Raw genomic sequence first — 26,779 nt, forward strand, 5'->3', positions numbered from 1 at the left:
GATATCTCGGGTGGGCCTGAGTGATGTCATGGGGGCAGGCCCGAGTGATGTCATTAAGCATGATACATAAAGCATCAATCACAGTTGCTTGGAGCATACAATTTTTAAAAAATCCGATTAGAAATTAAGATAGAAATCTTAGCTAAAAGTTGGAGCTTCGGTAGGGAACATTTAATCTAGCCTACTTGCTTTCAGCAAGCAGGGTTTAAGTGCCTTCAGGCCAGACCAGTCACCAGAAGGCCACTGTAGGAAGAAAGGAGCCTAGTGCTTTGATGTGGATTCCTGCATTGCGCAGGGGCTTGGACTTGATGGCCTTATAGGCCCCTTCCAACTCTAACATTCTATGAATCTATGAATGTTGTGCAGATGTTAGATGGGAGCACTCAGGAGTAAAGATGGATGCCCCTGAAGGCTGCCATTCTAAACACACTTACTAAGGGACTAAGCCCCATAGAACTCAACAGGACTTACTTCTGAGTAGATAGAGTTTAGATTGTGCTGTTGGTAAAGCTTGACTAGGGATCCTCTGCAAAGACATCCATATCCAAGCAGGGTTGGCAACTCTCTGCCTGGAATGCCCTGCCCTTGTCTTTTAATGTGGCTGCTTCAAACTTCTTTACAGATTTGACCCTTCACTTCAGAAAGAGGTCTGAGAAATGAGTAAGAGTAAGAAGATTCTCTGCCCTTTCTGTCTACCCTGTGGGCTGCTATAAACTCACCTTGACAGCCAACCCAATTCCAGTGAGTAATAATTGACAGAGAGAAAAAACACATGGTTTGGTCTACCTTCACAGGCAGCAGCTTGGGAACAACAATTGCAGCCACTTTCAAATATGTGAATTCTCTTTTGCCATTATTGGGCAAGAAGCAAACTGCCATGTGTGATGTTCCTGTAAATTAGCATCTGTAAATATGGTAAGTGCGGGTCTATTAGGTGATGTATGGTAAATTACTGAGAGAGAAAGGGGGAGTACATGGGTTAGAAGCTGAAATATGCTGGATGATGATTGGCTGAGGGGCTGGCTGTCTGAAGGTATAAATGTGAGGATGAGAGTTGTGTGGGGAGGGAGAAGTTGAGTTGGTTAGAGTGAGGTCGTTTGGTGAGGGTTGGTTGGCAGAGTTCTGAGGGAGGTTTGGATTATATTTGGCTGATATTTAGAAAGTATATAAATGAACAGAAACATAAAGAGTGACACTAAATGAAACCATACGCTTGTTAAACAATCCTGAGTAATCTTGTTATTTCCTGGTATTATTGAATAAATACTTATTTGGTTTACCAAAGGCCTGATCCTTGTCTGGGGAATATACATACCAGAAGGGAGGGCAAGGTAATTATCAAGGCTGAACAGAAATAGTATCTAATGGTGGCAGCGGTGAAGGGAGATATTGTAACAAAGACAAGTTTCCAGAGCAACCCAGAGTTGTATGCTTTATAGAGACAGATACAAGGGGGTTGGGAACAGCATAAGCACTCAGTCACAAAGTAACCAGCTATAGAGAGACTCAGGCAAAGTCTCTGGGAGTATTGGTTACAGGACGTGACTGGTGGTGTTGCCTAGCAGTGGAATCTAGTGAGATCTGTGCTAGAGCGGAGTGGAGAAAACATAAAAACGACGATCCTGACTGGCGGTGTCCCTGGTGGTGCCTAGGGAAAGGCAGTAGCCACAAGCAGGTGGGAACCTGACAGGGAGAGCCAGGGAAGGACGCCACACCATGCAACCAACAAGGTGCATCATCAATGGGTTTTAGGGGGTTGAGCTGAGCACATGGTGTTGGCCTGTGTGCGTTGTTGCGTGAAACAGCATACATTACGTTGGAGTTAAGTTGAGCAAGAAACTTCTTCAGAGCATTAGAGCATGTTAAGAGTCTTTTATTAAGACATTATGGCTTAAGGCTTAAGAGTAAATACATGTAGAGTTTCTTCAGTCATCCCCCCCTCTGGTACATCTCCCTCCAAAGGTAAACACAAAAGACAACCTCTCAGTTCAGAGGCAATATTCAGAAGACCAGCCTCACAGATCAGAGGCATAAATCAGAAGACACAACTTACAGACTCTGTTAGAACTTTCCCAGTCTATCAGATGGTTACCATAGCAACGGCCTTGGCAGTCCGTTCCCAGACTGGGCTAAGACAAAACTCCCCCTAGTTACAGTTTTGCAGACTTGATGGAAAACTACTAGGCCTCATGCCAACAAGCCCCCCTTTTTCCCATCATGTCTGTCAATTACAAAAAATTCTCAACAATACATCTCCACAATACATAGTCATACAGTAATACATTTCTACAATACCTCTTGCAATACATTTCAGTACATTGCATCATACATTTTCAGTTCAGTACAGTTCAAAATTACATCTCAGTACAGTTCAAATCTTTATTCACTCAAACTTTGGTTGAACACATGTCAAATAAAGTGTCTCAGGATCCATTTCTACAACTTTATTCATTCCAGGACTTGTTATTAATCCCACGGTAAATCTTTCAGGCAGTTTGCCTAAATTTGCTCTTGTAGAGTGTCTTAAAGGAACCAGAGCTTCGGCTCTCTCTGCCCCCCCCATTTGTGCTTGAGCTTGTGCTTGTGCTTGGCACCGCGTGCCCAGGATCTTCCATCTCCTCAGCTTTTCGTTTCTTCGATCTGCGTTTCCCACAAATGAGCTCAGTTAAAGCATCCCTGAGAGGAATTTGTGTGCCTTCCACTTTAATGTCAAGGTTTGGCTTAAATGTCTGTGCTTGTGTTCGTGTTTGTGTGTCATCTGTTCCTGTAAGAATAACTGTCTGCCTTTGATCCCAAGGCTTTTCTGAGACTTTAATGCTTCTGCTCAGAATTAACTGCTGTGTTTCTGGACACCAAACTCTGAAATATGCATTCTGAAATCCCAAAACAAAACCTTGCTGTGCTCTGGGCGCAAGCTTGCCCCTCCTTTTTCCCTGTGGAATGTGGATCCAGCACCTTGCCCCGAATTTTTGAATGTGTTCTATTTTAGGCTTTCTGCCAGTAAGTTTCTCATAAGGAGACATTCCAAGTGCACCGTGTAACACCCTGTTGTGAATATAATTCGCATAAAGAATTGCTTCTGCCCAGAAAGAATTCCCTAAACTGCAATCCATCAGCATGGCTCTCATTGCTTCCTGCAGCACCCTATTTTTTCTCTCAGCAGTCCCATTGGAAAACGGGCTAAATGGAGCAGTGAAATTCTGGTTTATTCCCTTACTCTCCAGAAAGTCACTCAATGCCTTATTCGTGAATTCCCCACCTTGGTCCGAGCGTATAGCCCCCACCGTGACGCCGTGTTGAGTTTCAATTCTCTTAATGAACAGTTTCAGCTTCTGCTCAGCTTCACTTTTATGCTTTAACAGAAAAACATGACAAAATCTTGAAAAATCATCTACCAGTACCATGAAGAATTTCGCACCTCCTCGTGAAGCATTTATTGGCCCTGATAAATCAACATGAACTAGCTGGTAGGGAGCTGTTGTGGTTCTCTCAGCCTCCCGGTTTATTGGTGCAATAGTCATTTTAGCTTTATTACATGCATCATAATCCATTAACTGTCCACAATCCTTTAAACGCATGTTTTCACTGTGCAAAGGGGTTTTCTTTATCGTGTCAAGGTTTGCATGCCCCAGCCTTTGATGCCGTTCATGGACGCAGCCCTGATGTACCTGTGCCTCAGCATTTAACACAGCACACCCTGCTTGACTGCTCTTTATTACAAACTGTGAATCATTCAGGCTTCCCTGCATGCACACTTGATCTCCCCTCATTACAAAACATTGATCTTTGTGAAACAAAATTGAATAATTACAACTCACCAGTTTTCTGACTGATAAAATATTATGAGCCAATTCCGGAACAAACAAACATTCTGACATTATTCCAAGCTTGTCAAACTTCACCAGACCTTTAGCTTCCACAGATTTCCGTGATCCATCTGCCAGGTGCACAAAGTCCCGCACTTCTTCTGAAACGTAAAACAAACTTCTGTCTTTGATTAATATATGGCTTGCCCCGCTGTCAAGCAGCCAGTTAACAGGTGCTATAGTTTGTGGCTTCTGTTTACAAACAAAGTTCACACTTCCCTGCTTCAAGCCTCCGTCCCTGGAGTTTCGCTTGACTGCACAGTTTTTTCGGAGATGCCCACGAGCCCCACAGGCAAAACAAGACTTCAGCCGCTGCTGCTCCCGCTTGTTTTCCTGTCTGCTTTCGACAGCCTGCTCCAGTTCGGCACTTTTCTCCTCCTTGCTTCTGACAGCTTCCATCGACTCGGCTCTTTTCGCCTCCTGTCTCCGCTGCCATTCTTGGGTCAGCTTTTCCTCAATAAACGCAACGTTCAAACCTCCGTCAGGCATGGCTTCGAAAGCCATGACCATATTATTCCAAGTCCCATCGAGTGAAGCCAGGATCAGATAGGTCTTCTGAAGTTCAGAGTGTTCGACGCCTCAGTCTGTCAGCTCAGCAAACAGGCGTCTGAATTCCGTGAGATGCTCACACATGTCGCACTCACCCGTGAAGCGCATTTGATAAAGCTTCCGTGCCAAACACAATCTAGATCCCGCAGTCTGTTGCACATGAATGCCTTCCAACCGGTCCCACATCTGTTTAGCCGACGGCTCATCTCTCACACACATCAGGTGAGAATCCGATAGAGCCAAGATTATAAACACCTGCGCCCTCTGATCTTTGCGCTTCCAGGCCGCGGTCAATACTGCCGGGGGTGGTTCATCTATAATGTCCCATAAATCCTCTGTTATCAGCAAAGCCCGCATCCTCGGCTTCCAGCTGCCATAATTCTTTTCATTAAGCCTTTCCATCGGCAAGCCTCCCCCAGACAGGTTTACAGCCATGTTGCTCACCTCCGTCTGGTTCAATCAATCAAGCTGCCCTCTCTGGAACTCCGTCTGCCGTTCAGACCAGCAACTTACTCCTGTGTAATGCGCTGTGGATCTGGGCCCATAACCCCTGTTGGTGTGTGTGCATTGTTGCGTGAAACAGCATACATTACGTTGGAGTTAAGTTGAGCAAGAAACTTCTTCAGAGCATTAGAGCATGTTAAGAGTCTTTTATTAAGACATTATGGCTTAAGGCTTAAGAGTAAATACATGTAGAGTTTCTTCAGTCATCCCCCCCTCTGGTACATCTCTCTCCAAAGGTAAACACAAAAGACAACCTCTCAGTTCAGAGGCAATATTCAGAAGACCAGCCTCACAGATCAGAGGCATAAATCAGAAGACACCACTTACAGACTCTGTTAGAACTTTCCCAGTCTATCAGATGGTTACCATAGCAACGGCCTTGGCAGTCCGTTCCCAGACTGGGCTAAGACAAAACTCCCCCTAGTTACAGTTTTGCAGACTTGATGGAAAACTACTAGGCCTCATGCCAACACATGGAACCACTGCTGTTGCTTCTATGGATGTAAGGGAGTGAGGTTAAAGGTAAATGAAATGCAAACAGAAAATAAAAAACAAAAGATAGCGATGCTTTCGTGAGTGCAATATCATACCAGGCACAACAAGATTCTTATGAGTAAGGCAGACTACATCCCACAACCAGTCAGCATTCATAACCGAAAACCAAAACTAAAAAAATTCTGGCACCCAGTCAGTTAATGCAGAATGCTGCAGCATGATTGCCGACATGAGTGAGACCTATCAGCACATCATACCTCTGCTCTGAAATCTGCATTGGTTGCTGATTTGCTGCCGGGCCAAGTTCAAGCTGTGCTTTCCATGTTATGGGTGCCACATAGTACTTGTTCTGCTCTTGTAAGAAATCAGTCCTGTAAAGTGGCAGCACCTATCTTTGGAACTCCTTGCCTATTAACATTGGGCAGACGCCTCTTTTCAGCATCTGCAATGTTACATCATCCAAGACTGATGCAATACTAACACCGCTGTATACAGGCTTCATTCTGTCAGTACTTAGCATATTTAGTACAATGATTTCAATTTACAGAACTTAGCATGTAATGCAATACATACACAATATTGAACCATTTTGACAGAGCCAAACTGACTCTCAGGCAATAGCTAGGAATAACCAATGAATGAATCTATGAACAGGATATAGTTCTACATAATAGGCATCCAATCTAACTCTTCATTTAAAGCATTTGGCATTAAGGTATCTTATATATCCAAAATATTTCCCTCCTTCTTAGCTGTTTGCACAATTCTTTCCTTGAGGATTAATTTTTTTCTACACACCAAAATTGAAGAGATTTCTCATCATGCTTGAATTCCAAAGTGTTTTACTAATGGGACACATACTTTCTTAGTTCTAATACAATTTTTGTATTCACAAATGCATATTTTAATTTTCCTTGTAGTCATACCCACATACAAAAGTGGGCATGGACAACGCACAATATATAGAATCCCTTTAGCATTGCACATGAATAAATCTTTGATACAATATCCCTCTGATCTCTGGGGTTGATGAATGATTTCATTTTGTTGCAATTAGAACAAACACTAGACTTGCCACATGGGAACTGATGTACAATGTTGCTGTTGTCTATAGTGCTATGAAGCAACCTTGGTGTTCTAGGTCTCGAATGTATTAACAAGTCTCTTAAATTAGGTGCACGCTTGTATGCAGACATGGGATAGTTCTGACATTGTGAATATCCTCCAGGAGGTGCCAGTGTTTCTTGATAGCCTCCTTTATGGATGCTGCATGTGTATGTTACCAGTACAATCATCCCGTGCTCTGGAGTGGACCTATTCTTGGATGTAATCTATACATCCATCTCTGACTTCAAGGAGAGTTCTCCTTTAGCCAGAGCTTCCTGTGGCAAGAGTCCCACACAGCAAGGGGAATGTTCTTTCTGCCAGTGCCTGTCCAAACAGAGACTACTTGGCAAAAGGAATGTAACACTTTGCCAAAGCCCAGGACTGGACCAGGGACCTTTAGATCTTTTCTAACACTCTCCCAGATGAGCTGCTTTGGCTTCCTGAGGTAGGGTGGGGTGGGGTGGAGCACAACTCAAGCTTCCTCCAAAGCAAAGCTCCAAACTTGCAAGAAGCAATGTCAGCTCCTCACCACATAAGAAAAGGAGCATGTTTCTGCCTGGATTCAAATGTTGTTCTTTCTCATAATACCAGAATTCGTGCTAGGCTCCTTCTGGGAGCAAGGGTGGCATATAAAACTAATAAATAAATCACTGATAGAATTCAGAGCCATCCAATGAAGCCAAATGTTGGAAGATTCAGGCCAGACAAAAGCTAGGCAGTGTGACTCGGAAGACCAGTTGCTAGGTTGGAAACAGGCTGACAAACCACATCAGGCCCCTTTTGCCTTGCCCAGCAGATCGACACAGTGAGAGCCTGCTGGGTCTATAACCCAGAAGTCGATGGGTCAAAACCACCATCTGCTAAGTAGCTGCTGCCTTTTGTTTGGCCTCAGACATAATCTGCAAGAGGAAAGGGCTAAGAAGAGCCTGCTGGATCAGACCAATGGCCCATCTAGTCCAGCATCCTGTTCTCACAGTGCTAGGTGAAAGAGTAGCGCAGTGGGAGCATGGTGGGTCCATAACTGTGAGGTCACACATCCAAGCAAACAGGAGAGAGTCCTCTATGAGACACTACGGTACTCCACGTGGCTCCACTCACTGAAGTGGCAGAACAGCAAGGAATATGGTGACTAAAAATCCAGGTATGTGTGGACTAGGGTTGCCAGGTTCAGGGCCTGAGACTGATCCTGTATCTTTAGGAGAAGAGAAAGTCAGCCAAGTGCAGGTGTTCTTGCAACCGTGTAATGGGAAAAACCACAAGGTGGAATTCTCCATTCCCCCTGCACAACTTTTAAAGATACAGAAGACCTCTTGGAGGCTGCAACCATTTTCATCCAGCACCTCACCAACTTTGTGGTGCTGAGAGTTATTAGGAATCTCCTTTTCCTGCCCCTCATAGAGCTGCAATTTTCAGAGTTCTCTGAGAAGAGAGAGTGACTGTCAAACTACTTTTGAATTGTAGCTCTGAGAGGAGAATGGGGTCTCCTAACACCTTTCAGCGCCTTCACAAACTACACTTCTCAGGATTCTTTGAGGAAAGCCATAAATGTTTAAAGGGGAATGATAGTGGAATAGATATCTGGTGTGAATGAGGCCTAAGGCCGAAACTCAGGACCAGATTAAGAAATGGATGTGCTTCCTACTGTGCTAAGAAGTCTGCAGGACAGGCTGGTCCATTTGGGTGAATGGAGCATTAAGCAGAGATGGAGAGCCTCTGTGGCCCTCCAGACGTTGCTGGATCACAACTCCCTTCAGCCCTGGCCATTGGCTTTGCTGGTTGGGGCTGAGGACTGTAGCGTGCCATTCAAGGCATCTTTCGGCCACTAGTTCATGGAGTGCGCTCCTTTTGCAGGAGCTTTCTGTGGAGTTCCACACAGCAAGAGGAGTGTTCTTTCTGCCAGTGCCTATCCAAAGAGAGACTATTTGGCAAAAGGAATGTAACACTGCCAAAGCCCAGGACTGGACCAGGGACCTTTAGATTTTCAGTCTAACACTCTCCAAGTTGAGCTACTTTGGCTTCCTGGGGTGGGGTGGGGTAAGCACAACTCAAACTTCCTCCAAAGCAAGGCTCCAAAGGTGCAAGAAACAATGTCAACTCGCCACACGAGAAGAGGGGCATGTTTCTGCCTGGATTCAAACTGGGGACTTTGCTGGAAGATTCAGGCCAGACAAAAAGCGGGCAGTGTGACTCGGAAGACCAGTTGCTAGGTTGGAAACAGGCTGACAAACCACACCAGGCCCCTTTTCCCTTGCCCAGCAGATTGACACAGTGGGAGCCTGCTGGGCCTATAACCCAGAAGTCGATGGGTCAAAACCACCGTCTGCTAAGTAGATGATGGCTTTTTTTTGCTTCAGACAAAATCTGCAAGAGGAAAGGGGTAAGAACATAAGAAGAGCCTGCTGGATTAGGCCAACGGCCCATGTAGTCCAGCATCCTGTTCTCACAGTGCTAGGTGAAAGAGTAGCGCAGTGGGAGCATGGTGGGTCCATAACTGTGAGGTCACACATCCAAGCAAATGGGAGAGAGTCCTCTATGAGACACTACTGTACTCCACGTGGCTCCACTCACTGATGTGGATGGCAAGTGGCAGAACAGCAAGGAATATGGTGACTAAAAATCCAGGGGTGTGTGGACGCTGCGAGCCAATCACAGGCACAGAGTTATCAGATATGAACAACCTGCTTATGAGATGACATCCACGTGGACGTGACCATAGCTACTGTTGGAAACATTTGCTATCTGGTTCACCATTGTCCCTAGTGCAATAAAGGTCAGCTGCCAGTACATATAACAGAATCTGTACATGAATCTATATTATTTTTAATAATAATTATGGGACTGCGGGTGTTGTTTTAATACTATTTAAATGGTGCTTTTAACCCTGGGTCTTCCTGGTGAAATGCAGAGAAAAAACATAAGAATCTGCTTTCAGGCTGTTATCTTAACAAAAGAACAAAGGTAAGACTTTCCTGGGTCTTTATTCAGCATTTGTTCTGACTTGTTTATAGGGGTTGTAGCAGATTTGAACGTTCTTCCACACAAGTGAACAAGAAAAAGTCCCTGTGCACAGAAATCTAGCAGGTAAAGAAAATGGGGTTTAGTCTAATCTAAACTTTTCTAACGGGCATGGAATTTTTATTTTTAATATAGAGAAGAGACACAGTCCAGAAATTTGCTGACCATCTCCCCTTGCTGTCTGTGATGGCTTGTGGAGTAAAACAAACTCAAGGACGCTCAAGCATCCCACAAACAAAGCAAGCAGGTTTATTCACGAGTCCAAACACGCACCTCTGGAGAAAAAAGCATAGACCAAATGATTTGGCCGAAATCAAAGCACTTGGCCGATTAATACTTTCCTCCAGCGCTCGCAAGCAGTTCGTAGATCTTAACGGGACATTACACCCCACACTCTGTGGGAAGCAGCTTCAGCAACTGTGCTCTTGAAGGGTTAATACCAACCACAGAGCAGCCATTCCTAGAGCAGAAGGAAAGATTGCGGAAGAGGGACTTTCCTGGGAGTGAGCGCGTGAGTCTTTTTATGTTTGCAAAGATCTTCGAGAGGGGCTGCGTGGAGGGAGGTCAAGGTGCACCATTTGGGGCGGTGGGCAGGGAGGAGGGGGAAAGCGAGGACTCCCCTGTAGGTGCCCCCCAGCCTATTCCCGGCTTTTTTGAGGATGCAATCCTGCCCTATAGATCTCAACTCTGCCCTACTGCTGGGCCCGTCTGCCTGTCCCCTCCCACAAGCTTGCTTTGTTTGGGACCAGATTTCCATATCCCTCGAGAACATTGGAATTTTTGGTCATGAATAAAACGATGTATGTAAATAGCATACAAGCCCGGTTGTTTGAAAGTGCTGCCTTTTTCTTCCTTAGCTTGGAATGTGATCGTGAGTATGTTTAAGCTTTGGATATATATACATGGAGTACTTAAGAATATGTGTTAGAAGATAATACTGAGCCGAAAGGCTGGGCTCGTTATAAAGCAGCTCCTTAACGGTTCTTGTGTTGCTCTTTGGTTCAGCCCTGACAGTTTAATAATGAGGTAATTTAAATGCTTTCTGCCAGCCTTCTTCCTCTGTCAGAATCAAGGTCGTCATTTGATTTACAAGAGCAAAAACATGGCCCTGCCTTCATGCTTTTTAATGTAGTCCTACAGACAAAATGTTTGGAGAGTGAAGCTTTTCCTGCAACTGATGCAAATTGGTGGGAAGTCCCCCTCTCCTTATCTGCATGCCAGGTGTAAGAGCCCTGCTAAATCCACTCTCCAGTGGATCCACATTCAACACATATTTAAAGCAAGTGATTTTGCCCAAAGAATCCTGGAAGCTGTAGATGATTAAAGGTGCTGGGAATTGTGGCTTGGTGAAGGCTAACTACAGTTCCCACGATTTTCCGGGGGAAATCATGTGCTCTAAATGTGTGTTGAGTGTGATTTAAATATGTGGTGTGACAACACATCTATAATGTCTCCTCTTTTGTCTAAACTAAAAAGCCTCATGTGCTGTGACCTTTCCTCACAGCGGAGCTGCTCCGTCCCCTTAATAATTTTGGTTGCCCTTTTCTGAACCTCTTCTATATAATATTAATTTGGAGGTCAGACAACCAGATCTGTACTCAGCATTTCAAGTTCCGTAGCACCTTAGATTTGTATAATGGCATTATGATATTGGCAGGTTTCCTTTCAATCCCTTTCTTAATGACCCCTAATATGGAATTCACCAATTTCCCAGCTGCACCACACGACATCAGTATCTTCACTGAATCCTCCACTGTGACCCCAAGGTCTCTTTCCTGGCCAGTTGCCACTACTTCAGATCCCATTACTAGACACCTTCAGTTGGGGTGTTTTGCTGGAATGTGTATCACTTGTCATGTAATTGCATTTGCTGTTTAATACCCAAGTCTGTTTGGAGAGATTCTTGTGGAACTCCTCACAATCCCTGTTTGTTTTAATCACCCTGAACAATTGGTATCATCAATAAACTTGCTTACGTTACTTTCACCCCCTAACTACAGTCAATTTAGGAATCAGTTAAAAAACACAGGTCCTAGTACTGATGATGGGGCAAGCACTTCTTCTATCCCTGCTTTGGGAGTACTCTCCATTTATTCCAGATCTTTCCTTCCTGATCTTTGAACAGTTCTTGAACCATAAGAGTATATTTCCTCTTCTCCCATGATTGCTATGTTCTTCCCCATTGTTGGTAATTCTGTCTTTAATAATGTTTTCCACTAGTTTCTCTGAAACAGATGTTAAGCTAATTGGCCTCCCCTTTGCAGGATAACTTCTGGATCTCCTCTTTTTCTTTAATGCAATACCTTGGCCAGTCATTGCTCAGATATGAAAACTGGTCATATATGTACATATCTTTGTTAGACGATCAGCAATGTTAGATTTGAGTTGTTTAAGACTTCTCAGGTAGATGCCCTCTGGACTTGAGATGATTTGTGAACACTGGTGGCAGAATCCCTGCTTGCCACATCTCTGTCCCGCCTGTGAGTGGACAACTGGCATGGAAGCGTTTATGAAGAAGGCAATTGTTTCATTGTTCCAGGGACTGGTGAGCTTGCATTTCAAGAAGGTGGAAAGGGTCCTGCTGGATCCCGGCCAGAGAACTCTGTACAAGGAGGTCAGGCTGGAGGTTCATGAGATGGTGACCTCTCTGGGTAAGAACCCTTTTGTCCTCAGTAACTTAGGAAAGTATGCATTCCTGTTAATGGTGTTACAAAGGAGATCATAAGGGTGCTGCTGGTGGACTTACCTTGGGCATGAGAACATAAGAAGATACCTGCTGGATCAAACCAAATGTCTGTGTAGCCCACAATTCTGTTTTCACAGTGGCCAACCGGATGACTGTGGAAGCCCACGAGTGGAACATGAGTGGCACAGCACTCTCCCTGCTTGTGATCCCAGCACTGCCTCTGATAATGGTGGTAATGTAGCCATCACAGCAAATGGATGAATCAGCTGAGAGTTATTTCTCTTGATTCTTTTTTCTTTTTCTGGCCAGGTAGTTCTCTTATTGGCACTGAGGTGGGGGAACTTGCCATTCATTCAGAGTACAGAGTACTAAAGTGGATAAACCCAGGAGTGGCCAGCAGGGAAGAGTAGGGACAAGGCAGTAAGTAGTTTGGGGCTATGTGGGCACACCGGGCGGATTACCAAATTGGCTCCACCAGTGCGCAGGCAGAGCCCCGATCTCTCCATCGTGTTGCCCCTCTCCCTTATGGTAGGTGGCAGCGACACCACTGCTGGGGAGGCCTGGGGAACAGCACCCCTCCCAGTTGGCCGCCCCTGGGTAAAGCGATGGGTTAACTGATTAAGGAAGATTCGTGTTGATTTCGGTTCCAAAAAGGCCATTTGAGTTTGAAATGTAACCTCAGCTCCAGGCTGGAAGGAGATGGAAGAGAAGAACTTTTTGTCCAGCATTTCACAAAAGGAGAGATCAGCAGGAAGATGCTCAGGTGTGCTTGGACTACTCTGTGCCTGGGAATTGTGACTCAATGGTAGAATAAGAAATGTTCCCCATCAGCATTCCCTAGCACAGGGGTCTCAAACTTTCCTTCCCGCAGAGCTCACTTGAGACACCTGAAAATTACTGAAGCCCACCAGTCACAAAATGCTGGTACAGGGGCAGAGCCTACAGAATGGTGGCAGGTGGAAGGAAAATAGGGCATAATGAGCTGGCCATTACTGAAATGTTCAACTAATCCAGTGGTTCCCAGCCTTTATGAGTACGGGACCCCCTTTGTAAACTCAAGACATTTCATGACCCACCTATGCTCATTGTAATTGTAGTCTCTGTTAATTGAAAAAATGGAGCATGGCAAAATCACATCTCCAAATATCCCTGTTCATTAAAGGCTCCCTGCAGACAAGGAGGTGTTGCTTTGTTTTCGTAATGCAGTTGGTATCCCCCGGTCTGAAGATGTACCGTCCTGTCTCCCAACACCAGTGGGTTTTGGTGTTGGCCTAAGAACCAGGTTCAAATCCCCACACAGCCATGAAACCCACTGGGTGATCTTGGACCAAACACAGTCTCTCAGCCTGACCTATCTCGCTGTGTCGTTTAAGGATAAAACGGAGTGAGAACCATATGCACCACCGTAGCACATAAATGCCTCATAAATGCAGCAATTGATACATTTCAGCTGCAATGTGTGGATCCCAGCCTCAGCCAACCTGCTGAGCTTTTTTAATAATAATAATAATAATAATAATAATAGAATAAGAATAAGAAAAGAATAATAATGATAATCAGGAAGCAGCAGTGTGGTAGTGGTGGGGATGCTAGATTGTGAAGACAAAAGGGTGGATAGATTGAGGAGGGGGTTAGTGCTTTCGCCTCTGTACCTGACTGTCTTCCCTCTTTATGACTTCGTGGCACTTTTGATTTTCAGTCTTGCCTTTTCCTGAGTCATCCCACATTCACTGAGCCTTCTTTAGATTTTCTTATGATTTTGTTCTTATGTTCCATTCTAAAATGGTAGAAATGGAGTGAACTTCTTCGGATGGTGCACAGCAAAATCATATCTCCTAATGTCCCTTTCTGTTAAAATTCTCTGCAGACAGAAATCCAGAATCATGAGCAGCATTAGAAACTCCCTGATGTGCTACTTTTCTGTTTGCAGTGAGGTGTTGCTTTTTTTTCATAGAAGGGTCCAATGAAATTGGTATCCCCCTCCCTACACACACACGTAATCTGAAGATGTACATTCCTGTATCCCAGCATCAGTATTGGACTAAGACCTAGGTTCAAATCCCCAACTCAGCCATGAAGCCCACTGGGTGACCGTGGCCCTGTCAGTCTCTCAGCCTGGCCTGCCTCACAGGGTTGATGTAAGGATAAAATGGAAAGGGGGGAACGATGTGCACCGCCTTGAGCTCCTTGGATGGAAGGTAGGATATGAATGCGATAATAAATAGATAAATACATGTCTGCTGCAACATCTGGATTCCAGCCTCACCTAACCTGCTGATCTTTAAAAAAAATATTAATCAAGAAACAGCAATGTGGTGGCGATGGAAATGCTAGATTGTGCACTGCAGACAACAGGGTGGATAGATTAAGAAGGGGGATTAGTGCTTTTAGGCCTTGGAAGGATCAACAGAACTGACGTCTTGGCTAGCATGCACTTGGGAATGAGAGCGGAGCAGAAAACGGATCAGCGCGCACACAAGCAAAAACCCACCTGCCCCTCCTGAATTTGGGCGCATGGGAGGGGGGAAGCCCTCAACTGCTACAACGTCTTGGAGAGAAAGATGGGGGAGCAGAGTGTAAGTGAAAGAAAGGGGGGACGCTTGCAAGTACACTTCCCCTCGGAGATGGCGGCCGAACAGATCCTGAGCTTCCTCACTGCTCCTCGCAAATAAGAATTTTTAAAAGGAGGTGGAAGCAGGAGCCAAGAAAGGCAGGCAGACCGGCTGCCAGGAAGGAAGGGGGAAAGCAGCCTTTTCTTGCAGCCTTGCTTGTTTTTGCTGCACGAAAAGCTCTCTCCTCTCTTACTGAGCAAGTGCATTGTCAGCAGCAGTGGTTTGAGCAGATGGGAGTCTGACCTTGGCTTGCCTGAAAGAGGCTCTGCCGCTTCAGCAAAAGTCCTCCCCTCTCTTTGGGAGCTCGGGGGAGGAGTCGTCTGCAGTGGCCGCGGGCAGCAGACAGCGTCCAGGGAGTGAAGACTTTGAAAGAAAGAAAGAAAGAAAGAAAGAAAGAAAGAAAGAAAGAAAGAAAGAAAGAAAGAAAGAAAGAAAGAAAGAAAGATTCATTTCTTTACTGTTCACAGCCCCTCCTGGATTACTTCGTGGTCCCCTGGCGGTCACGGCGCCCAGGGTGGGAACCACAGACCTAATTCATCTTTGGAAATTCCTGTGTTCTTTGCAACAGTGTTTACCTTGTAGCAAGGAGTTCCACAACTAAACTTTGCTCAAGCTGGCGTATTGAGACATTGCAAGAGCCTCCCCATTTTAGGCAGAATTTAATATTTCAAGGCTCTAAGTGGAGACAAATATGGAAACTAAACTATGGCCCACTGACTGGAAGCGTTCAATATACATCCCAATTCCAAAGAAAGGGCATCCCAGGGAATGCAGTAATTATCAAACTATTGCCTTAATATCCCATGCAAGGAAAGTAATGCTCAAGATTCTACAACAAAGGCTCTTACCATATATGGAGTGAGAAATGCCAGAAGTCCAAGCTGGACGTAGAAAGGGAAGAGGCACCAAAGATCATATCGCAAACGTACGTTGTATAATGGAACGGACCAAGGAATTTCAGAAGAAAATCACCTTGCGCTTTCTGGATTACAGCAAAGCCTTTGATTGTGTACATCATGAAAAACTATGGAATGCCTTAAAAATGGGGTGCCACAGCATCAGATTGTTCTGATGTGCAACCTATACTCTGGACAAGAGGCTACTGTAAGGACAGATTATGGAGAAACCGATTGGTTCCCCATTGGAAAGGGTGTGAGAAAGGGGTGCATATTATCATCCTATTTGTTTAATCTATATGCAGAAGATATCATACGGAAAGCAGGATTAGGCCAAGATGAAGGAGGTGTGAAAATTGGAGGGAGAAATATCAATAATTTAAGATATGCAGACGATATCATACTACTAACAGACACCAATAATGATCTGAAACGAATGCTGATGAAAGGTAAAGACGAAAGCACAAAAACAGGAGTACACTTGAGTGTCAAAAAGACTGAAGTAATGACAACAGAAGATTTATGTAACTTTAAAGTTGACAACGAGGACATTGAACTTGTGAAGGATTATCAATACCTTGGCACAGTCATTAACCAAAATGGAGACAAGAGTCAAGAAATCAGCAGAAGGCTAGGATGGCGAGGGAAGCTATCCAATCCCGCTTTCCTTATTTTTTTTTTTTACAATAATTTTTATTCAAATTTTCATAAAACATAGAAAACAAAATCATAAAACATTCAAAGACAAAAAACAAAACAAAACAAAAATGATTAAACAAAAAAAAATACAATGTTGACTTCCCATTTGTCACATATCAAATCAGTTATAGGTCTACAATATATAACAATCCTGTCTCTTAAATCATATTATAAAATCACTTTCCTCCAGTAGTTATCTTAATTAATCATCAAATCTCATAAACATTACTTTATTCTTTCCACAAAAAGTCAAAGAGAGGTTTCAATTCTTTAAGAAATATATCTATCAATTTTTCTCCAAATAAACATGTCAATTAATCCATCTTGTTAATAATTATAATAATCTTATTGTCATAATCATAGTCCAAATAAACATTTCGATTAATCCATCTCATCAGAATCTGTTAGGTCCAATAATTTCAATAGCCATTATTCCATTATCCCTATTAGTTCCATCTTCCATCTTCAATAGTCCTGTTAAGTCCAGTAATTTCAGTGTCCAATCTTCCATTATCAGTATTCCATAATAATCTTGCTGTTGTAGCCATAGTCATATAATAAGAGTCTGATGGGAATTTCCTCTATCCCAAATATTTTCTTGCCATCCATTCTGAATAAGTTGCTGAAACATTGTTGTAAATTCATATCTGTGTTCTTCTTTTTTAGAAAATGCACTGGCTCATCTCTTAAGAGTTTTTCCATTGTCACATGACTGCAGTTAATTCCATAGATTTTCTCTATATCAAGCTCCATCACATCATTCCAGTCCAGAAGATTATCCAAGCCATTGATAACTTTATCTCTAATATCTTCATTAATTTCTTCAGAGATAACGTTAAATTCCAAACAGTAGATTTTATTTCTAAAATCCATAAACTCCAGATCTTTTTCCAATTCCACATTTGTTCCAATCTCCAGGGCTTGTATCTTCCCTTTATTTTTTCTTTTCTCATCTCTGATCTCATTCTCCTCTCTCACAGGGTCCCCTATTTCTTTAAACTCCTGCGTCATTTTGCTCAGTTCAATTTTCAGCTCCTTACTACCCTGTCGCAGGGTTTGTTTCGTTATCTCAATCTCATCCATTATTTTCTGAAACATAATTACTTCCAGATTCTCAGCCACTTTCTTGATTGCCATTTTTAAAACCACGAAAACAAAGCAAAACAAAAATAAAGAAGAACCACTTCTTATTTCAGCAACAATTGGGTTAATATTCCAGGCTTGATGACATCACAGTATAAACAGAGCAACCTGCCTTATCTCTCTATGTTCAAGAATGCAAAATAAATTTAGTTCCCAGCATCAAAACAGTTAGTGGCGTCGTGAAGAAGCAGATTCGTCAAAATAAAATAGAGCAAAAAGAGAATAGTCCCAGACAATATAATATTCCTCGGAATAGAAATCAGGAATAGAAATCCCTCTTCTGTTTATTATCTTTAGAATGCACTTCCAGGACAGCTTTTTGCGACAGAAACAGAGATAAGCTGTTAATTTCGTGAATAACAGAGAAGAGCTATATCTCACCCAGAAGTTGTCCAAAGCCGATCAATCTGACAAATCTCCTTTTGCTGCAACAATTTAAACCAAGTAAAAAAAATAATAGAAAGAAGCGTGCTTGCCTGTTAGTCCGTTCTCTCTTTCAAGAAAAGATAAACGTATCGCTTAAGCAGATAGAGCTTGTTAGGAAGTCCGTCCGGCATTGTTGGCTGGACCTTATCTCATAAATTAATGAAATCCAGTCCTCCCAACAAAAACAGGCTTTGAGGTTGATCTCTACGTTTCTCCCTGCCCGGGAGAAATTTCATCAGTCAAAAAAAAAAATGTTCTGACTGATTTATATCTGAATAAGCTTCTTTTGAGGCGGGAGCCCGTCCCAAAAGCAGGCACAAGCGAAGTCACCCTTCCCGGAAGTCAATCCCGCTTTCCTTATGATATGTTCTGCATATAGATTAAACAAATAATCTGGGAAGGAGCCCTGGGCTCCATCTGGGAGGAAGGGCGGGATACAAATTAAATAATAAATAAATAAAATAGAGTGATAAAATACACCCCTGTCTCACATCCTTTTCTATTGGGAACCAGTCGGTTTCTCCATATTCTGGGGCAGTTCTTGAAGCAGCCTAGATTCCTCTCTGACTCCTCCCGAATTTGCTGTAGTGGCTCTGTTTGATAGGCCGCCTAACAACAGATAGAGGAGGAGCCTTCCTAAGAGGGCTGACAAGCAGGCAGAGCCAAGGGAGGGACCTCTTTGCCATGGCAACACTATTGGATTAGGATTGGCTAAGTGGTGCAGAGAGCAGATTGGTCAGAGAACACTAGATTGACAGAAACGATTGCAGAGCTTTTCTGAGTTTAAACAGAAGTATAAAATGAGTGTGGGGGGAAAATGTCTGTGGCTTTTGAGATTTGGGGGGAGATTTTTTTAAAAAATGCTTGATATTCTCATTGGGAGGGCTGTGCCCTAGTAGCTCCAGTGGGCCAACCAGCGAGCAGCAGCAGCAGCAGCTGAGCGAGCCCAAGGACATGGGGAGGAAGACAACATTGAACCAGCAAACAGCTTCGCTGTAATAAATGCCTGTCACCCTTCTGCCTCTCGAGAACTGCCATCCCGGCTAACACCACCTCCTCTTTCTTGGCGGTGCCGATAATGATAATGTTGTTTCTATTTAATTTAATTTTTGTATATTGTTTAAATTGTATATTATTGTATTTTTATACCTGTGTTGATTTTTCTTGTAAGCCGCCTTCAGGGCCTTTGGCCGAAAGGCGGGCTATAAATAATAATAATAATAATAATAACCCAGTGGGACTAAAAAATGGCTTTAAGAGTCTATTTTCATGTACTTCCTCACTGAAGCCAGAAATGAAACTCCAGCATTGATTGATCAAGGAGGTGTCATTCGTAGTGTGAGTTGTGTGGTCAGGGTGATAGGATTTTCTTTTCCATTTGCCGGAAGCCTCAGGAGGGGAGAGTGTTCTTGCACTCGGGTCCTGCTTGCGGGCTTTCCCCAGGCACCTGGTTGGCCACTGTGAGAACAGGATTCTGGACTAGATGGGCCACTGGCCTGATCCAGCAGGCTCTTCTTATGTTCTTATGTTCGTAGTGTGAGTTGTGTGGTCAGGGTGATAGGATTTTCTTTTTGTGGAGACAGGTGGTGGAATTCACCCCCCAGGCATTTTGATTAGCTCTAGATTTCAGCAGTGGACTCCTTTCCGGAGGGCAAACTATTGCAACTATTTTTCAATCACATTGATTCGATTGTCAAAGTTCGTGTCCTGTGAATATGACTGGCATCATCATCATCTCAGTTGAGATGACAAACTTAACTCTCTCAGCAACGTTTCCCATCTGGTCTCAAGCAGCCTCTTTGCAAAATGAACCAAACAGAAGCCAATTAAGAAATTATATAGGCCATGTTAGGTGGAGCGTCTCCCAGGGTTATAAGCTAGTAGCCAGCCTGCCCACACTTTGCTCTCCACTTTCACCTCGGCTTTCTCTGGCCTCTGCCTCACACATCCCTCATCAACCGACTTTCCAAACTGTCTTTCCAAATTGGCAGTTAATAGCCGTTCCTTACCTCTCTAGAACCTCTAGCCAATCAGATACTGTTTTTACTGAGACCGATCAAAATGAACATACCTGATCCAGGCCCCACGTATAACTGTTAAAAATGATTCTGTCTTTCTCTCTCTTCACAACTTGTCACCAAGCAGCTGCTGCTAAAACATCATAGGGTAAAATGTAAATGTACTGCCTTCAAGTCAATTCCAACTTGTGGCGACCCTGTGAACAGGGTTTTCATGAGGCTGAGAGGCAGTGACTGGCCCAAGGTCACCCAGTGAGCTTCATGGCTGTGTGGGGATTCAAACCCTGGTCTCCCAGGTAGTAGTCCAACACCGTAACCACTACACCATGCTGGCTCTCATGCAGCATAAGGTAGAGACACACATACCAGTGTGCTTCCACCTCTACTTTCTGAAAACAGAGACACACGCCAGTCATCAAATCATGCCCCTTTTTATTGTAAACATTTGTCACTTCAGGTTGAATGCTTTTTTTCCCCCATTTAGCCTCAGGCAGATTTTTCAGCTGATTGGTAGATCAACCCATTGTCAGGTATGGCCAATGGCAATGCTTTCCTGGAGGCTCAGGGATTGGCCCAACACTTTGTGTGGGCAGTCTTGAAAGGTCTGAAGTCAGAAGTGGAGAAGGGAGATGGGTTCCAGCCAAAGGGAGAGTTGCTTCAAAATGCAGCCAGAAAAATCATTCTGGCTACTTTTGAAACCAGTAGTGTGCCCACAGCCATAGTAACACTAGAAGACCTTGAACTTTGTCAATTACACTCTGACATCAGCAGGACCCAGAAATGTTTTTTCAAAGAAGAAATCAGAAACCCGCAGGTATATGCGCAGAATTTCTCCACAGTGCTTTAATAGCTTTCATTTTTATTCCATCAGGAGATGTTTGGGGAATCCCGGATGAAGGGAAACCATTAGAAGTCTCACTGGAAAGAGCTGAGGATCAGAAGTGTGAATGGAACTTGGGGAATCAAGCTGGAACAGACAAGAGGGGAGACAAACGCAGATGCTAGGGGATGAATCCAGTACTTCTCAGGGTGATAACAATGAAATTCAAGGGAGTACTCATCACCTAAAGGAAATAAGAATGTCTCCTGAGTGCAGTAAAATCTTAAGCTACCAAAAAGCCTTGCTCACACATCGGAGAAGGCATAAGAGAGGGAGACCATATATACGCATGGAGTATGACAAAAGCTTCAGTTACAGTGGTGCCCTTTCTTTACATCCAATAGCTCATACAGGGAAGAAGCCTTATAGCTGCTTACAGGATGGAAAGAGCTTTGGTCTGAGTAGCCACCTTACTTCACATCAAAGAATTCATACAGGGTACAAACCATATGAATGCTTGGAGTGTGGAAAGAGCTTCAGTGCAAGTAGCACCCTTACTAGACATCAAAGAACTCATACAGGGGACAAACCTTATAAATGCTTGGAGTGTGGAAAGAGCTTCGGTCTGAGTAGCCACCTTACTTCACATCAAAGAATTCATACAGGGTACAAACCATATGAATGCTTGGAATGTGGAAAGAGCTTCAGTCAGAGTAGCTCCCTTACTTCACATCAAAGAACTCATACAGGGGAGAAACCTTATAAATGCCTGGAGTGTGGAAAGAGCTTCAGTGCAAGTGGCACCCTTACTAGACATCAAAGAACTCATACAGGGGACAAACCTTATAAATGCCTGGAGTGTGGAAAGAGCTTCAGTGACAATAGCCACCTTACTAGACATCAAAGAACTCATACAGGGGACAAACCATATGAATGCTTGGAGTGTGGAAAGAGCTTCAGTCATAATGAACACCTTATTAGACATCAGCGAATTCATACAGGGGACAAGCCTTATAAATGCTTCGAGTGTGGAAAGACCTTCAGTCAGAGTGACAACCTTACTTTGCATCAAAGAACTCATACAGGGGAGAAACCTTATAAGTGCTTGGCATGTGGAAAGAACTTCAGTCACAGAGGCAACCTTACTATGCATCAAATAATTCATACAGGGGAGCAGCCTTATCAATGCTTTGAGTGTGGAAAGAGTTTCCGTAACAGTGGCACCCTTACTAGACATCAAAGAATTCATTCAGGGGACAAACCTTATAAATGCTTTGAGTGTGGAAAGAGCTTCATTTGCAGTGGCACCCTTACTTCACATCAAAGAACTCATACAGGGGACAAACCATATAAATGCTTGGAATGTGGAAAGAGCTTCAGTCAGAGTAGCTCCCTTAGTTCACATCAAAGAACTCATACAGGGGAGAAGCCGTTTAAATGCTTGGAGTGTGGAAAGAGCTTCAGTCAGAGATTCTCCCTTACTGTGCATCAAAGAACTCATACAGGGGACAAGGCTTATAAATGATTGGAGTGCGGAAATAATTTCATTCAGGATGGCCATCTTCAGGCACTTCAAATTATCCATATAGGGGAGCAGCTGTATAAATGCTTTGAATGTGGAAAAAGCTTTAAGAAGAGTTGTAGTCTTTCTGTGCATCCAAGGACCCATATAGCGGAGCAGCCATATTAATGTCTGGATCATACCCTTGCTACACATTAAAAATATCACAGTGGGGGGAAACCATGTAGCTGTCCAGAGTGTGGGAAATGTTTCATTCAGTGTATCTTGCAGTGTCATTCTTCCTTCACATCAAAGGATCCTTAAAGAGGAGAAACTATGAAATGCCCAGAGAGTGGAAGAGCTTTGTTAGATACTCAGACGACGCTATATTAGGTACTCATGAACCCCTCCATTGGAGAGAGAGGAATAATAGGTATGTTCACACGGATGAGAAACTTGGTCCATTCACTTTTCAGTACACCTCTCCTACATAATTTTGTTGTTGTTATGTGCCTTCAAGTCGACTACAACTTATGGCAACCCTTGTAAGTTCAGGTCTGTGGCTTCCATTATGGAATCAATCCATCTCTTGTTTGGCCTTCCTCTTTTTCTACTCCCTTCTGTTTTTCCCAGCATTATTGTGATGCCTATAATAAGTACAGTGGAAGGAATTGTTAGAAATGTTTGAACTGTTTGGAACATTTCAGTGAAGAGTGTTACTGAGTTCAGTTTTGGGGCAAAACTGAGGATGGTGGAGATGAAGTGGACTGAAGGAGCTGTGGAGCAGAATGGAATAAAAACTTTGGACAAGTAATAATAGCTCATGACTGATGTAGACCTGAATGTCTGCATTGAGGGCAGAAATGCTTTTCTGGATTGTGACAAGCAGAAATGCTGAGAAGGCCTTAGCTAAACTAATAGTGAAGATAGAAGATTAGCTACTCCACGTGACTAGTACAAAACCTATTTACATGTGTGGTGGTTTTGCCTTTTAATACGAACGTTTTCGCTGTATTAGCTGCAATCGCTGTATTCATGGGGCAGTCCATTACTATTCTGGCGCATTTGCAACACAGTTTGCCTTTTTGCCTTCTCTTTCAGAGGGGAAGCGATTTCTTGCTTTGAACCTGTTCTGAGGCTGTCGCCAGTTTCCTCTAAGTGAGTCCTTTGCGGCTGGAGGTTCGGTTCTTTAAAAACTTCAAACAGTTTCTGCTGGTCTTGTTTTTATATATGTATGTTTACAGTTTTAATAGATTTGCTTATTCCCAGGTGAGGTTTCTATTTCACCATTTTATTTTTCAACCTTTTTCCTTCATCTTTGTTTATCTGGATCCTATCTGTAGGACTGTACGTCCAGCTGGTTCCTTTGAATCCCTTCTTGGGTAGGTAGCTGTCATATTCTTTCTTGGCTCTTAATATTTTTTGCACGACAACATCTTCATATTTATGGTCCTTGGCAGACCCTCCACCCAAGGGCAGCCCGGATATATGCCCCCTGACCTAGCCAGGAGCTGATGCAAGAGGCTGCAAGATTAACTGCAGCCTCTCTATGAACTTAGGGTCAGGCAGGGGCTCCCAGTCCTTGCAGCACTTACCACTTTCCTTAATAGCTAGGATAAATGCCTATATAGCTGACACATAGCAAAGCTTTAGCTAGTTTGGACTGGTGGAAAGGCGTCAGTCAAAGCAGAGCTGCCTAATAGTTAACATTATTACTAGCCTTCAATACAACAATTGTGGTTTGTAATAGTTCAGTTGCACATTGTTCTTCTGAGTAGAGGTAAGTTTCCATATCCATTTTTTATTTTTGTTTTCCAAGTAATAATTGTTTGTGTATACTTGTTGCCAGTTTATTTCTGGGCTAGATGCAAGGTTCTCGTGCTAGTGTTTAAAGCCCTAAATGATTTAGCCCCCTAACATCTGAAAGTCCACCTCCTTCCTTACAGGCCCTCTTGTGTGTTAAAATCAGCAGAGTGGGCCTTCTAGATAGTTCCACTGCTCCCACAAGTTTGGGGGGATGGTGTCCCGGGAGAGGGTGTTCTCTGTGGCGGCCCCTAATTTGTGGAACCCCCTCCCCACCGAAGTTCGTTCGGCACCTTCACTGTATAATTTCTGGTGAATGTTGAAGACGTGCCTCTTCAGCCTGGCCTTTGACACTTGAGATGTACATTTTCAGGACCCACCCTATTGCTGTGATTGTGTTTTGTTTTAATTCTTTTTTTAACACTGTATTTTAACCTGTTGTAACCCACCCTGGGTCCTGCTTGTGGAAGGGTGGGTAATCATCATCTGATCCTTATTTCCCCCTTCCCCAAGATTCAATTAAGTGCTGTGGATTTCTCTCTGCTCTTATGCTCTATCTGTCATAAACTGAAATGCATTTTCTGCTGATGTATTTAAAGTAAATCTTTCCAGAGTATAGCTTTTCACCAGAAAGGACTCCCAGAGGACAGAAGGGGAAGTGTAACCCTGCTCCAGGGAGGGAACCTTTGGGGGGAAGTCCTTCCTTTTGGAATAGCCTGTCTGCAGACAAAAATACAAAACGTGGTCTAGCTACCGTCAGAGCCAGGATGAGAGAAGCAAGGACTAGTCAGTGTCTGCGCCACAGCTTCATGACTTTCTTCCCTACCTAATTCTGGAACCTGTGGCCCTCCAGCTGGTGCTGGTCTCCCAACTCCCATCAGCCCCTGTCAGCATGGCTAGTGGTCAGGGGTGATGGGATATTCCAGCAACATCAGGGGGGGTCACAGGGTCTCATTCCCTTCAAAGATTGCTCCCCACTCACTGATAAGTTCTTCAGACTGCGCACCGGCATGCAGGTATGTATTTTACCTGTGTGCACAAAAGTGTTAGATAGCAGGGCTGTGGAGTCGGAGTCGTGGAGTCGGAAGCAATTTTGGGTGGAGTCAGAGTAGGCAGAAATGTACCGGCTCCGACTGTGGCTTCAAAATAAAAACTTACAATATTATAACAATATATGGTAAATATATCATGTTATACTTATATTTTATACTTTTTTATATTTCAGGGAAAATATTTGTAATAGTTTATTGCATTTACTTTCGTAGGAATTTAGGCAAGTTTTCTTGTTCAGAAATTTTAATCAAATAAATGTATTTTATGTTCTATCAATCTAGCCTGATGATTCACGTGGTGGTGATGAAATGCCTTGTGCTACCATTTTACTACAGTAAATTTGTTCTTAGTAGTTAATATACATTTGCCATTTATGAAGGAGTCAGAGTCAGACAGTAGAAAAATAGAGGAGTCGGAGCCGAACTTTTGACGTACCGACTCCACAGCCCTGTAAAAGCGTGTCTTGCTTCAAGGCAGGAAACCTGAAGTCTGTTGTGGGCATGCCCACAAATATTTGCTGACCTGTGCATATACCTTCTGTGGAAGCAGAAAAAGCTAGGCCTTAACTTGGTTTAGATTTCCTAGCTTGATTCAGAATTGTGACTCCAAAGAATGATGGCAGAAGTTCTCTTTTTAACGTATTAAGAGGGAATGCTAAAAAGAAATGTTCCGAGAGAAATGCTCATGCTGTGACCCAGGGAGAAACGACAGAAGAGTAAACGGGTTAGGAAAGCATTTGGAAGCTGCGTGGATGTAATCCCTAGACTTTAGACTGCTGAGTGTTTCCCCATATTAATGTTTAATCTCTTTACTCTCTGCTTTTTGCTGTATGTGAAAGACAGCAGATGCGTGTCAGCATGTTGAGCTGACATGTGAAATGACTTATTAAAATGATGACATACTGTAATTTGGTTACATGTGCTTTGGGATATCGTATAAAAATGTGCTGTAAAAATTAAGCAGTAGAGAACTTTCTTGGTTCACTCCAAACAGCTGTTTGTATCTAAATAAAGGTGCCTTTAATGTATCTGATTTAAACACGAGAAGACTTGTTTTTTCTTACACATTTTAAAGAAAATTTAATTATTTAAATATACACTTTTTGATGTACCAGATTTGCACAAATACTGTGCAAATGCACTGTTGTCCATGCACTGGTAACCTCCAAGCTGGATTACTGCAATGCGCCCTATGTGGGGCTACCCTTGAAGCTGGTCCAGAAGCTGCAGCTGGTGCAAAATACGGCAGCGCGACTGCTCACTGGGGCAGGGTATTGGCAAGATGTCATCCCACTGCTGAAAGACTTGCACTGGCTACCTATTAGCTACTGGGCTAAGTTCAAGGTTCTAGTTTTGGTGTACAAATCCGTATGCCGCTTGGGACCAGGATACCTGAAAAACGATCTTATCCCTTTTATACCCAGTCAATCACTGCGCTTTGCAGATGAGGGCCTCCTGCAGGTACCATCTTATCAGGAGCTCTGTTCCGCATAACATAGGAAACAGACCTTTAGTGTGGTGGCACCTACCCTTTGGAATTCCCTCCCCTTAAATATTAGACAGGCACCCAGGGCCGGCAGCAGGTAT

At 43.5% G+C, this 26,779-nt stretch overlaps 2 protein-coding genes across 4 annotated transcripts in view; both read left to right on the top strand.

Moving 5' to 3' along the window:
* The first annotated feature begins 9,585 nt into the window (after window positions 1-9,585).
* LOC133381120 (zinc finger protein 501-like) lies at window positions 9,586-26,206 on the top strand. Of its 3 annotated transcripts, none has more exons than XM_061619707.1 (3): window positions 9,586-9,602; window positions 12,076-12,187; window positions 20,888-26,206. In XM_061619707.1, exon 3 carries the CDS (start codon window positions 20,964-20,966, stop codon window positions 22,359-22,361), a length of 1,398 nt encoding a protein of 465 aa, XP_061475691.1. In that variant the 5' UTR covers window positions 9,586-9,602; window positions 12,076-12,187; window positions 20,888-20,963; the 3' UTR covers window positions 22,362-26,206. The 3 variants fall into 3 exon arrangements, with proteins under 3 accessions (XP_061475691.1, XP_061475690.1, XP_061475692.1); XM_061619706.1 differs by lacking the exon at window positions 9,586-9,602 and adding an exon at window positions 10,006-10,047; XM_061619708.1 differs by lacking the exons at window positions 9,586-9,602; window positions 12,076-12,187 and adding an exon at window positions 10,006-10,047.
* LOC133381072 (zinc finger protein 665-like) overlaps window positions 10,076-26,779 on the top strand; it is a 40,864-nt gene continuing 24,160 nt past the window's right edge. The window contains exon 1 of the mRNA XM_061619557.1: window positions 10,076-10,407. Within this exon, the coding sequence (XP_061475541.1) occupies window positions 10,323-10,407 (85 nt within the window). The 5' untranslated portion in view covers window positions 10,076-10,322. The remainder of the gene's footprint in view (window positions 10,408-26,779) is intronic.

Source organism: Rhineura floridana, chromosome 3 (assembly GCF_030035675.1).
Source record: "Rhineura floridana isolate rRhiFlo1 chromosome 3, rRhiFlo1.hap2, whole genome shotgun sequence".
NCBI lineage: Eukaryota > Metazoa > Chordata > Lepidosauria > Squamata > Rhineuridae > Rhineura > Rhineura floridana.

Bases quoted from the DNA above. Each gene is read 5' to 3' on its own strand.
- LOC133381120 (XM_061619707.1), top strand. From the start codon at position 20,964: ATGGAACTTGGGGAATCAAGCTGGAACAGACAAGAGGGGAGACAAACG.